The sequence below is a fragment of the Symphalangus syndactylus genome, chromosome 9, assembly GCF_028878055.3.
Source record: "Symphalangus syndactylus isolate Jambi chromosome 9, NHGRI_mSymSyn1-v2.1_pri, whole genome shotgun sequence".
In the NCBI taxonomy this organism is placed as follows: domain Eukaryota; kingdom Metazoa; phylum Chordata; class Mammalia; order Primates; family Hylobatidae; genus Symphalangus; species Symphalangus syndactylus.
The window spans coordinates 34,170,642-34,184,799 of record NC_072431.2 but is presented as its reverse complement, the minus strand read 5'-3'; the positions used below and the strand labels follow the sequence as shown (position 1 = coordinate 34,184,799).

Sequence of the window (14,158 nt, the reverse complement as noted above, 5' to 3'; positions counted from 1 at the left end):
TAGATAACATATAGTCAGGTCTTATTTTTTGATTTACTCTGACAATTTCTGTATTTAATCGGTATATTTAGACCACTGACATTCAAAGTGATTACTAATAGAGTTAGATTAATATTTTTCATATTTGTTACTTTTTATATCAGTTGCTCCTGTTGTTTTAGTCTTCCACCATTCTTTTTATGCTTTTTGTGGTATTAATTGAGCATTTAGTGTGATTTTATTTTCTCTCCAGTCTTAGCATATTGTACTTTTTAAAAACTTTTTTTAGTTATTGTTCTCAAATTTGCAATATATGCTTACAATGAATCCAAATCCACTTTCTAATAGCTCTGTACCACTTCATGGGTAGTATGGGTAGTGCAAGTACCTTATAATACATAATAATCCTAATTCCTCCCTCCTGTCCCTTGTATCATTGCTGTCATTCATTTCACTTACATATAAACATACATAAACATATAGCACATACATAAGCATATATAATCAAATACATTATTGCTATTATTATTTTGAATAATTATGTTAGATCAATTAAGAATAAGAAAAATAAAGATTTTTATTTAATCTTCATTCATTCCTTCTTAGATGCTTATTCTTTCTTATGTAGATCCACCTTTCTGACCTATATCATTTTTCTTCTTTCTAAATGACTTATTTTAATATTTCTTCCAACACAATTCTACTGGCAACAAATTTCCTCATTTTTTTGAAATCAGAGAAAGTATTTCCTCCCGACTTTTGAAGGACAGGATACATAATTCTAGTTGGTGGTATTTTCCTCTCAACACTTGTATATTTCACTTCACTCTCTTCTTGCTTGCAGGGTTTCTGATGACAAGTCAAATATAATTCTCATCTATGCTATTCATTAGGTGAGCTTGTCTGTTTCTGTTTTTAATTGCAGCTTCTTTCAGGATTTTTTCTTTAATCTTGATTTTCTGCAGTTTAAAAATAATATGACTACATATAGACTTTCTGACATTTATCTTGTTCAGTGTTCTCTGCACTTTCTGGGTTTGTGGTGTGATGTCTAACATTACTTTGGGGGAAATTCTCAGTGATTATTGTTTCAAATATTTTTTCTGTTTCTTTCTATCTTCTCCTTCTGAGAGTCCCATTACATTTTTTTTTGTAAGTTGTCTCATGGTTCTGGGATATTCTGTCCTGATTTTTTCTTTGATTTTTTTGTTTTGTTTTGTTTGTTTTTCAATTTGGGACAATTCTATTGAGATATTCTCAACTGAGAGGTACTTTCCTCAGCTGTATTCAGTCTATTAATAAGCCCATCAAAAACATTCTTCAATTCTGTTATAGTGTTTTGCATCTCTAGCATTCCTTTTTGGTTCTTTCTTATTTTTTGTTTGTTTGTTTTTGTGTTTGTTTTTGTTTTTGGAGATGGAGTCTCGCTCTGTCGCCCAAGCTGGAGTGCAGTGGCACGATCTCTGCTCATTGCAAGCTCCGCCTCCTGGATTCACACCATTCTCCTGCCTCATCCTCCCAAGTAGCTGGGACTACAGGTGCCCGCCACCACGCACGTCTAATTTTTTGTATTTTTAGTAGAGACAGGGTTTCACCCTGTTAGCCAGGATGATCTCAATCTCCTGACCTCGTGATCCGCCTGCCTCAGCCTCCCAAAGTGCATTACCCATCTGATCTTGCATGCTCTCTTCTTTATCCATTAGGGCCCTTAGCATATTAATCACAATTATTTTAAATTTCTAGTCTGATAATTCCAACGTCCCTGCCGTATCTGAGTCTGACTTTGAGTTTGTCTCCTCAAATTATATTGTTTGCCTTTTATTCACAGTCAGACATGATATACTAGGTAAAAGGAACTGCTGTAAATGAACCTTTAGTAGTATAGTGGTAAGGTGTTGGGGGAGAGGAAGCCTTTTATAGTCCTATGATTAGGCTCTGGTTAAACAGTTTCTCCTTGACGGCAAACTCTGTTCAGAACATAATTCTCTAGTTTATTTCAAAATGATTCTTTTTCCTCTCTCTGACACCAAAAACGTGAGGTGACTTTTTAATTTATTTGTTGTGAAGACCAGGTAGTGTTCCTGAAGGCAAAACTTACAAAAATGTAGGGGCTCTCCTATGACTCGGTGGCCCTGGGGTTTTTAAGTCTCAGAGTAGTCCACACTGAACCTCCAATAACTCCTCAAGTACAGTTCACTTTTGCCTTCTCCAGCACTGGTTCTTGTAGAGGTTACTGTTTAGAGTTTCTGCTCTGGTAAGTTTCGGTTCTCTGTATTTACCTATTAATATCTCCAGTCTTGACAGCAGTTTGCCCTGCGACCTCACTTTTCTGATAGATCTAAGAAGAGTTGATTTTTCAATTACTTCAGCTTTTGACTTCTTAAGACTGAGTGAGTGGCAACCTCCGAGCTTCTTACATGCTGGACCAGAAACTGGAAATCTCCTTTTAAATGCTTTTAAGTGGTAAGGTTTCTTTAATTTTGTTTTCTGATTGTTTGCAGCTAGTATTTAGAAACAGTATTAATTTGGGTATATTGTATACCTTGTGAGCTTGCTGTATCTACTGGGTGTATAGCTGTGTTTGTGGTTTTATTAGTTATAGTAATTTTTGGACATTGTTGAATATATGGTTATGACTGAATAATGAGAGCTGTACTTCTTCCTTGCTGGTCATTTTGTCTTATATTTATTTTTCTTGCCCTATTATACTTGTAAGGCACTCTAATATGATACTAAGTGGAAGAAGTGAGAGTAGACATCATCATCTCATTCTTAATATAGAAAAAGCATTCATTTTATTGTGTGACATTAGCTGTAAGGAATTTTGTACATGCTCTTTGTTGAGTTTAAAGAGTTTCATATTAGTCTTTGTTGAGAGTTTTAATCATAAGTAAGTATTGAATGCTGTCAAGTATGTTTCTTCAGTTATTGCAATGATAAAGAACTTTTTAAAAATTTTTTAAGTGATCTCTTTATATATTGCTATATTCAAGTTTCTAATATGCCAAGATTTTTGAGTTTATGCTCAGGAGAAATATTGGTCTTTAACTTCTCTTTCTTTTAATTCCCTTGCCTGATGTTAGTATCAGGGTTAGATAGGCTTAAAAAAATATGTCAGGAAGTGTTTCTCCCCTCTATTTTTTTGAAAAATTTTAGGTAATATTGGTATTATTTCTTTATTACATCTTTGATAGAATTTACCAATGAAGTCATATATACTTGGAATTTTTTAAGTGGGGAGATAATTTAAATTAAAATTACAATTCATTTACTGAATATAGAGCTATTTGTATATTTTATTTCTTGTGTTGCTTGTGATAAGTGGTATCTTTTCAAAGAATTTATTCATATCATCTGAGTTGTCTATTTACTGACAAAAAATTGATTATCAATACCCTCTTATTTTTCATTTTAAAATCTGCAATATCTCTAGTGACGTTCAATATTTCAATCCTTCTACTGATAATTTCTATTTTCTCCTCTATTTTAAGCAATCTTGCTAGATGTTAGCAATTTTAGTAATTAATAATGCAACTAGTTTTGCCTTATCTTTATGGTATGTTTTTATTATATGGATTTCTAATCTTATTTTTCCTATTTCCATTCTTCAACTTGCTTTCAATTTATTTTACTCTTCTTTTCCAGCTGCTAAGGTAAAACTTCTCTTTTTGCCTTTCTGCATTTTTTTTTTCAAGACAGAGTCTTGCTCTGTTGCCCAGGCTGGGGTACAGTGGCCCAATCTCAGCTCACTGCACCCTCCGCCTCCAGGGTTCAAGTGATTCTCCTGCCTCAGCCTCCTGAGTAGCTGAGATTACAAGTGCACACCACCACACCCAGCTGATTTTTGTATTTTTAGTAGAGAAGGAGTTTCGCCATGTTGGCCAGACTGGTCTCGAACTGCTGACCTCGGGTGATCTGTCCACCTCAGCCTCCCAAAGTGCTGGGATTACAGGCATGAGCCACTGCACCCGGCCTCATTCTTTATTTTAATAAATGCATTTAGCGCTAAAAATGTCTGGCTAGTTACTGCTACAACTGCATTCTACAATTTTAACATGTTGTTAGCGTTATCATTCACTTAAAATTTTATTTTAATGGTTTTTCTGATTTATTCTTCTACTCATGGGGTACTTTGAAATGGGTTGTTTTATTAGAAATATTTGGAACATTTTTAGGTATCTTATTGTTACTGATTTTTAATTTAATGTAATTGTGCTCAAGGAACATATTGTGTAGTTATTACTAGTTTGCTATATATATAGATGGTTTTTTAATAATAATTATTTTATGTTCATTTCAGAAGAATATGCATTCTGTTATTAGGTTGGTGTTTTGTACATGTCAAGTAAGTCAAACAGATGATAGTGTTTTCAAGTTTTCTATATATTCACTGATATTAGTCTACTTATTCTGTCAAGTATGGAAAGAGATGTTAAAGCTCCCAACTATGATTGTGAATTTATTTCTTCCTTAGTTCTGAGTTTTTTAATTCAAGTGTTTAGGAGTTTTGTTATTAGGTATATATGGATTTAAGAATCCTATGTCTTCTTCATAAATTGGTCCTTTTTAATCATTGTGGCATGCCCCATTCCACATACACACTCTTAACCTCAAAGTCTACTTTTTCTGACATCAATATAGCCACATTAGTTTTCCCATTCTTAGTGTCTTCATGACACGTGTTTTAAATATACTTTTTATTTTTAATTATTGTGGGCATAAAATAGGTGTATATATTTATGTGGTACATGAGATATTTTGGTACAGGCATGCAATGCGTAGTAATCACATCATGGAAAATTATGTATTATTGGGGAAGCTGCCCCCGATAGTTCAACATGAGTCCTTTTCTATTTTCCCTAAGTGTCAGCCAGTCTGAGAAATAAAGGGAAAGAGTACAAAAGAGAGAAATTTTAAAGCTGGGTGTCCAGGGGAGACATCACATGTCGGTAGGTTCCGTGATGCCCCCAAGCCGCAAAACCAGCAAGTTTTTATTAGTGATTTTCAAAAGGGGAGGGAGTGTACAAATAGGGTGTGGGTCACAGAGATCACATGCTTCACAAGGTAATAAAATATCACAAGGCAAATGGAGGCAGGGCGAGATCACAGGACTGGGGCGAAATTAAAATTGCTAATGAAGTTTCAGGCACGCATTGTCATTGATAACATCTTATCAGGAGGCAGGGTTTGAGAGTAGACAACCAGTCTGACCAAAATTTATTAGGCGGGAATTTCCTTGTCCTAATAAGCCTGGGAGCACTATGGGAGACCGGTGGGCTTATTTCTTCCCTTATCTACAACCATAAAAGACAGACATCCCCAGAATGGCCATTTTAGAGTCCTACCCCTAGGAACGCATTCTCTTTCTCAGGGCTGTTCCTTGCTGAGAAAAAGAATTCAGTGATATTTCTCCTATTTGCTTTTTAAAGAAGAGAAATATGGCTCTGTTCCTCCTGGCTCTTAGGCAGCCCGACCTAATGGTCATCTCCCTTATTCCCTGAACATCACTGTTATCCTGTTCTTTTTACAAGGTGCCCAGATTTCATATTGTTTAAACAATTTGTGCAGTTAATGCAATCATCACAGGGTCCTGAGGCGACATTCATCCTCAGCTTACGAAGATGATGGGATTAAGAGATTAAAGTAAAGACAGGCATAGGAAATCACAAGAGTATTGATTGGGGAAGTGATAAATGTCCATGAAATCTTCACAATTTATGTTCAGAGATTGCAGTAAAGACAGGTGTAAGAAATTATAAAAGTATTAATTTGGGGAACTAATAAATGTCCATGAAATCTTCACAATTTATGCTCTTCTGCCATGGCTTCAGCCGGTCTCTCTGTTCGGGGTCCCTGACTTCCCGCAACAGTGTATCCATTACCTCAAGCATTTATCCTTTGTATTACAAACAACCCAATTATGCTATTCTATTTTTAAATGTACAATTAAATTATTATTGACTGTAGTCCCCCTGTTGTGCTATCAAATAGTTCCTATTAATTCTTTCTAACTTTTTCTGGACCCATTAACCATCTTCACTTCCCTCCCCCACAACACCACACTATGCTTCTCAGCCTCTGATAACTATCCTTCTACCGTCTATGTCCATGAGTTCAATGCTTTGGTTTTTAGATCCCACAAACAAGTGAGAACATGCAGAGTTTGTCTTTCTGTACCTGGCTTATTTCACTTCACATAGTGACCTCCATTTTCATCCATGTTGCTGAAAATGACAGAATCTCATTAATTTTCATGGCTGAATACTACTCCATTGTGTATAAGCACCACATTTTCTTTATCCATTTATCTACTGATGGACATTTAGGTTGTTTACAAATCTTGGCTATTGTGAAGAGGGCTGCAATAAACATAAGAGTGCAGATATCTCTTCAATACATTGATTTCCCTTTTTTGAGGAAATACAACCAGCATTGGGATTGTTGGATAGTATGGTAGCTCTATTTTTAGTTTTTTGAGGAACCCCAAACTGTTCTCCATAGTAAATATACTAATTTACACATTTACTTACAATATACTAGGGTTCTCTTTTCTTCAAAACCTCACCAGCATTTATTAATGCCTGGCTTTTGGATTGGGTGGCATGATATCTCATTATGGTTCTGATTTGCATTTCTCTGATGATCAGTGATGGTGAGCACTTTTTCATATGCCTGTTTGCCATTTGATATGGTTTGGCTGTGTCAACCATATGTTGAACCAGCCTTGCATCCCAGGGATGAAGCCAACTTGATCATGGTGGATAAGCTTTTTGATGTGCCGCTGGATTCGGTTTGCCAGTATTTTATTGAGGATTTTCGTGTCGATGTTCATCAGGGATATGGGCCTGAAATTTTCTTTTTTTTGTTGTTTCTCTGCCAGGTTTTGGTATCAGGATGATTCTGGCCTCATAAAATGAGTTAGGGAGGAGTCCCTCTTTTTCTATTGTTTGGAATAGTTTCAGAAGAAATGGTACCAACTCCTGTTTGTACCTCTGGTAGAATTGGGTTGTGGATCCGTCTGGTCCTGGGCTTGTTTTGGTTGGTAGGCTATTAGTTACTGCCTCAATTTCAGAGCCTGTTATTGGTCTATTCAGGGATTCAACTTCTTCCTGGTTTAGTCTTGGGAGGGTGTATATGTCCAGCAATTTATCCATTTCTTCTAGATTTTTTACTTTATTTGCTGAGAGATGTTTATAATATGCTCTGATGGTAGCTTGTATTTCTGTGGGATCAGTGGTGATCTCCCCTTTATCGTTTTTTATTGTGTCTATTTGATTCTTCTCTCTTTTCTTCTTTATTAGTCTGGCTAGCAATCTATCTATTTTGTTAACCTTTTCAAAAAACAAGCTGCTGGATTCATTGATTTTTTGAAGGGTTTTTCGTGTCTCTGTCTCCTTCAGTTCTGCTCTGATCTTAGTTATTATTTCTTGTCTTCTGCTAGCTTTTGAATTTTTTGCTCTTGCTTCTCTAGTTCTTCTAATTGTGATGTTAGGGTGTCAATTTTTAGTGCTATAAACTTCCCTCTGAACACTGTTTTATCTGTGTCCCAGAGATTCTGGTACATTGTGTCTTTGTTCTCACTGGTTTCAAAGAGCTTATTTATTTCTGCCTTAATTTTGTTATATACCCAGTAGTCATTCAGGAGCAGGTTGTTCAGTTTCCATGTAGTTGTGCTGTTTTGAGTGAGTTTTTTAATCTTGAGTTCTAATTTGATTGCACTGTGGTCTGAGAGACTGTTTGTTATGATTTCCATTCTTTTGTATTTGCTGAGGAGTGTTTTACTTCCAATTATGTGGTCAATTTTAGAATAAGGATGATGTGGTGATGAGAATGTATATACTGTTGATTTGGGGTGGAGAGTTCTGTAGATGTCTATTAGGTCTGCTTTGTCCAGAGCTGAGTCCAAGTCCTAAATATCCTTGTTAACTTTCTGTCTCATTGATCTGTCCACTATTGACAGTGGGGTGCTAAATTCTCCCACTATTATTGTGTGGGACTCTAAGTCTCTTTAGAACTTACTTTATGAATCTGGGTGCTCCTGTATTGGGTGCATATATATTTAGGATAGTTAGCTCTTCTTGTTGAATTGATCGCTTTACCATAATGTAGTGGATGTCCTTTTTGTTGATGTTAATGCTATTCCTTTCTGTTTGTTAGTTTTCCATCTAACAGTCAGGCCCCTCTGCTGCAGGTGTGCTGGAGTTTGCTGGAGGTCCACTCCAGTCCCTGTTTGCCTGGGTATCACCAGTGGAGGCTACAGAACAGCAAAGATTGCTACCTGTTCCTTCCTCTGGAAGCTTCATCCCAGAGGGACACCTGCCAGATGCCAGCTGGAGCTATCCTGTATGAGGTGTCTATTGACCCCTGCTGGGAGGTGTCTCCCAGTCAGGAGGCAGGGGGTTCAGGGAACAACTTGAGGAGGCAGTCTGTCCCTTAGCAGAGTTTGAACGCTGTCCTTGGAGATGTGCTACTCTCTTCAGAGCCAGCAGTCAGGAATGTTTAAGTCTGCTGAAGCTGCACCCACAGCTGCCCCTTCCCCCAGGTGCTCTGTCCCAGGGAGTTGGGGGTTTTATCTATAAGCCCCTGACTGGGGCTGCTGCCTTTCTTTCAGAGATGCCCTGCCCAGAGAGGAGGAATCTAGAGAGGCAATCTGGCTACAGCGGCTTTGCCTAGCTGTGGTACCCAGTGGCTTTTTTTACCATGTGAGGGAAAAACCACCTACTCAAGCCTCAGTAATGGTGGACGTCCCTCCCCTTACCAAGTTTGAGCATCCCAGGTCGACTTCAGAGTGCTGTGCTGGCAGCGAGAATTTCAAACCAGTGGATCTTAGCTTGCTGGGTTCCGTGGGAGTGGGATCCGCTGAGCTAGACCACTTGGCTCCCTGGCTTCAGCCCCCTTTTCAGGGGAGTGGATGGTTCTGTCTTGTTGGCATTCCAGGTGCCAACTGGGTATGAAAATAAAACTCCTGCAGCTAGCTCAGTGTCTGCCCAAACAGCTGCCCGGTTTTGTGCTTGAAACCCAGGGCCTTCTCTTGGCTAGGGGAGGGAGTTCCTTGACCCCTTACACTTCCCAGGTGAGGCGATGCCCCACCCTTCTTCTGCTCGCCCTCCGTGGGCTGCACCCACTGTCTAACCAGTCCCAGTGAGATGAGATGAGTACCCCAGTTGGAAATGCAGAAATCACCTGCCTTCTGCATTGATCTCACTGGGAGCTGCAGACCGGAGCTGTTCCCATTCAACCATCTTGCCAGTCCCCTCTCTATTCTAAAATTTTTGTTGAATAATTTTAACATCTAAGCCATCTTTGCCTCCAGCTCTATTGACTGTGTTTTCTTTTATGGTAGGTCATGTGTTCTTGCTTCCTTTGGGGCTTCATGATTTTTTAATTGAGTACTGGACATTTTGTGTAAAGAACTGAACAAGCTGAAATAAATATTATGCCCTCTCAGTAAAGGGCATATTTATTTTGTAAGGTTGTTAGTGTGGGGTAAGTCAATTTAGTCTATAGATTAGCTATGTGTCAGTTCTATGATTGTCTTTGTTATATTTAGTTCACCAGAGGATTTACATTAGTGAGTGGAATTGGAATCATTGTTTGGCAAGTCCTGGTAGTTGAGTTTCTGAATGGTTTGTCTCAGCTCCTCTGCACTCCTTTCAGACTTCCAGAGAACCCAGTCACCTGTGTGGGGGAGGGATGTGTCTGTCTGCTCCTCTGTCTCTAATTCATTTGTACATGGTCACTGTCTTGCACTCAGCATAAGGGACCAGACTGATTGTGAGGTTTCTCTCTTCAATCCTGCCACCAGTAGATCTCATTGCAGCTGAGCGAACTTCTATGGGAGACAGTTGGTGGATAGGCATAGATCCTCCTTGTGCCTGGGACTTAAAAGGATTTTTAAATGTCACACTAGCCCAAATCTACTTTTAAGAATAATTAATAACTCAGCTGTTTTTGTTTTGTCTACATCTACGGTAGCTTCCTCCTCCCAGTGATGTGCTAAAGAGGAAAACAATAATTGTCTCTAATCTCATAGATAGAGCTTATCATTTCTTTCTCATTTCAGCTCATTAGGTTTCTCCTATAACCTTGATTTCAGATGAACTTAAAACAATTCTATAATTCTATATTTATATCTATGAATGTAGAGTATTCAGCTCATTGTTATTTTAAGAATGTTTTCTCTTGCAATCCTGCATCCTAAGGGAAATCTGAAATTGCATTGACATCTAATGTGAACATTTTTCCATGTTATTAAGTATTCTTCAAAAACATTTTATAAAAATGTCTGCTTATAATTCTATAATGTATATTAATTTGCTTAACAAATTCTCAATTTGTAGGCATTTAGATTGTTTAGGTTTTTGCCCTTATGAGAAAGATAAGTTTATATTTTTAAAATCAGTTAAATATTCATGTGTTGCTTTGCCTCACTCCATATTAATATATTCATATAAATTTAAATAATGAAACACTACACTTATCAGATATGCAAATATCCAAGTATTTGACAGTACTCTCACATACCAGTGGTAGAAGATTAAATTGGCAATAACTGTAATTTAGCCCTTTAGAGGGACTTTTGTCAATATCTCTCATATTTATTAGAGGCATGTAGCCCTTAATATGTCAAGCACACGCATGTTTGAGATTATTGATTGCATCTTTTTTTCTAATAGAAGAATTCTGGAAGCAACCTAAACAACCACAAATAGGAGACTAAATGGAATATGGTATGTCCATAAAATGACCATTAAGATTAATAAGATTTTCTTATGCTAACAGAAATTGATTTGCAACATTATTCAGTAAAAACAACAACAAAAAAAGCAAATGTGGAGCATTGGGTATATAATTCTCCCATTTGTAGAAAAGTGAAAAGTATTGTTTCATATATATACATGTTATTTATACATGTGTTTTATTCAAATATGAACACATATATGTGCTTGTATACAGAGAACACTTCGGGATACATGAAAAACTTAACAGCAATCAGTTACCTATATTAAAAAGGATTGGGTGCTTTTTTAGAGAAGATGTTTTATGCATAATTTCTTACGCTGTATGAAATGTTGACTCAACATATAACTATGAAAAACACATTTCTGTTTCTAATACTTACTAATTGCATTTAAACTGAAGTATTTAACTAGCTTGGAATATATTTTGAAATAAAGCATAATGTGAGCTTTTAAAGTAATTTATTTCTAGTTACTTAGTTAGGTTTCCAAAGGCTGTTTGAAAAATTTCTTCCATTTTGTTACCTTTACTAAACACTATTGTTTGATTCAAGATGGTTATTTATATTCCACTAAAAAATAATGCTCATTTTTCTGCTAATTTTGCAGCATTTAATTAATATAGCTTTGTAAATAGTAATTTTTGTAGAGGCTAGTGAGCCATATTTGTTCGTAAGGTTTTTTACTTCACTCTTTTTTTTCTTTTTGTATTTATTCTCCTGAAGAAATTTAAAATTTGATGACCACCTTAAGGTGTTTTTCTGGACCACTCAAATTAAACTTTTTGCTTTTTTTCCTCACACAACTAATTTCTTCTCCTTCATAAACTTATCCTGTTTTATACATATCTATTTGTGTGTTACTAAGGCCCATGGATGTTTTATTTATCTGTAAACATCACATCTAGCACAGCACTTCACACAGAGGTTTTCAATAAACATTTGAAAATTTTCTCAATGAAAGAATGTATGACTGAATAAATCATCAAGCTCCAAAGTATTCAACTAAATTTTATTTCTCCTGCTTTTCTCCACTCTCGATATTAAATGACACCGGATGTATTTTAATCTAAGACTAGATCCCTGAATCATTACATTATTAACATAATATAATAATGTTATATATACTAAAGCTGTGTTCTTTTTATATATATTTTTCAAAGAATATTTTAATTTTACATCCAATTTTATAACTGCAATTACAATATTTGTTTGGTTTTAATGCAAATAATATCTTTTTATGCAATAAGCTTCCCATTCTTTTACTCTTCACTTGGAATCTTCTTTTGTGAGCTTGCAGATATATTTTAGTCACTTCTCCAGTGAGGACACATTAATCATTTTCTTTCTTTTTTTTGAGACAAAGTCTCTCCCTGTTGCCCAGGTGGGAGTGCTATGGTGCCATCTTGGCTCACTGCAACCTCCACCTCCCAGGTTCCAGTGATTCTTCTGCCTCAGCCTCCCGAGTAGCTGGGATTACAGGGGTGCACCACCAGGCCCGGCTAATTTTTTTTATCTTTAGTAGTGACAGAGTTTCACTGTATTAGCCTGGCTGCTTTCGAACTCCTGACCTCATGATCTGCCCACCTTGGCCTCCCAAAGTGCTGGGATTACAGGCGTGAGCCACTGCGCCCAGCCTAATCATTTTCTTTATCTGATAATTTTTTTTTTGAGACAGGGTCTTGCTCTGTTGCCCAAGCTGGAGTGCATTGGCATGACCACTACTCACTGCAGCCTTGACTTCAGGGCTCAAGGGATCCTCTTACCTCAGCCTCTGAAGTAGCTGGGACTATAGGCACGTGCCACCGCACTGGGCTAAATTTTTTTTTTTTTATGTTTTTATGGAGACAGGATCTCCCTATGTTGTCTAGGCTCTTCTCAAACTCCTGGGCTCAGGTCATCCTTTCGCCCCACACACCCAAAGTACTGGATTACAGGCATGAGCCACTGCTCCTGATCAGAAATTTTTTGTATATTCTAAAATATACCTCTATATTCATACATAAATAACAGAAAGTTGTCTATAAATAGAGTCATCTATTCAAAGTTATGTCCATTACAAAAACAAACAAACTTGAAAAGCCTTTCACTTAATATTCCACTGTTTCATAATGCATATCTTACTGAAGAACTCTGAGATCAGTTGTCTTTTTTCTTTATTCATTATTTTTTAATCTTTAAAATTCAAAAATTTATAAGGGCATATCCAGATGTCTTGAGCCTTTGGTTTTGTCATCTCAGATCTTACTTCACCTCAAAAACTTTTTCTTTCCTTTTAAATTTAATATTTATTTCTGTGCTATTTTGCTCTTTCTTCCTCTGAAACAGTTACGTTTCTTTGATCATACCTCTTCCTTCATATTAATCCTTATCTAGGTCTTCATTTTCATCTCTTTGATTTTGCTCCTGTGTTATGGAAAAATTTCTAAAAATTTTCCCCATTACATTGATTGAATTTCATTTTTATATGTGCTCTTTTCTGTATCAAGTGCCATTTTAATTTTTCTGTTGAATTTTGCATTTTTTTTGCAGTCTATTTTAGTCTTCACTGTTTTCATTATTTTATTTCATTATATTGTCTCCTTAATAACAGCTAATGCACTTTCAAAGAAGCTTCTCTCCCTGAATCTTTTTGAGCACATCAAGAACATCATTTGTATCTTTGTGGCTTTTTCAGGTATTTTGGAATAAACTAATAAACTTGATCAGTTCTGTGCCTCATCCAATCACTGTCCCTTACCATTGTTTAGCAGTGCCTCTTTATTCTACCTTGTCCACTTACTTCACTTGCATTGGGTCTTCGTTGACTGAGGTCTGGCATTTCCTTTCAATAAGGTGAGTACATTTTTGTTATTCTGCCATCACTAAATACTCGGATCCTATAACTTCTCCCATCGATTTTTCTTTTCCTTCTGAATTATATCTAAAATCTTGAATTACTGATACTGTGCAAAGTTGCTGAATAGAATTATGACTTCCATCCTATACCTTACAATCCTACCTTGTGTTTTCAGATACAATGTGTAAACTTCCTTTTGTATGGTACCAACTATGAAATAATACAGAGTTCCACCACCCCTTCTCTAAAGCATTGTTCCCTTAAAAACCTAACAACACATCATTATCTTTCCCTTTTCTCCTGAGAGACATGGTGTGTGCATAGGTATATAATGATGGGGTAGGGGTGTAGCAGGGGTAGGGGTGTAGCAGAGGCAGGGCTGTGGCTTGGGCTGGTCCAGAAGATGTTTACATGGAATTGGTGAGCCCACCTAGTTTTGGTCAAAGCAAGATGAGACTGTGGAGTGAACCCAAGCCTCTCTCTATTATTTGGGGAAACTGTTTGTTCCCTTCTGACTCAGAGTTTGCCCTATGCAGTGTGTCATCCAAAATTGTGATTCATGTTTGTGGCTCACAAAGATGACCACAGTTGGAAATTCTGTA

General features: G+C 36.7%; 1 protein-coding gene across 3 annotated transcripts in view; it reads left to right on the top strand.

Annotated features, from left to right (window-relative positions):
• XIRP2 (xin actin binding repeat containing 2) overlaps positions 1–14,158 on the top strand; it is a 370,218-nt gene that overhangs the window by 274,831 nt on the left and 81,229 nt on the right. The window contains exon 1 of one of the 3 annotated variants that reach the window (XM_063609435.1): positions 2,251–2,442. The exons of the other annotated variants lie outside the window; for them this stretch is intronic. Within the exon in view, the coding sequence (XP_063465505.1) occupies positions 2,430–2,442 (13 nt within the window). The 5' untranslated portion in view covers positions 2,251–2,429. Of the gene's footprint in view, positions 1–2,250; positions 2,443–14,158 lie in introns of those variants that run through there. 3 annotated transcript variants of the gene reach the window in all.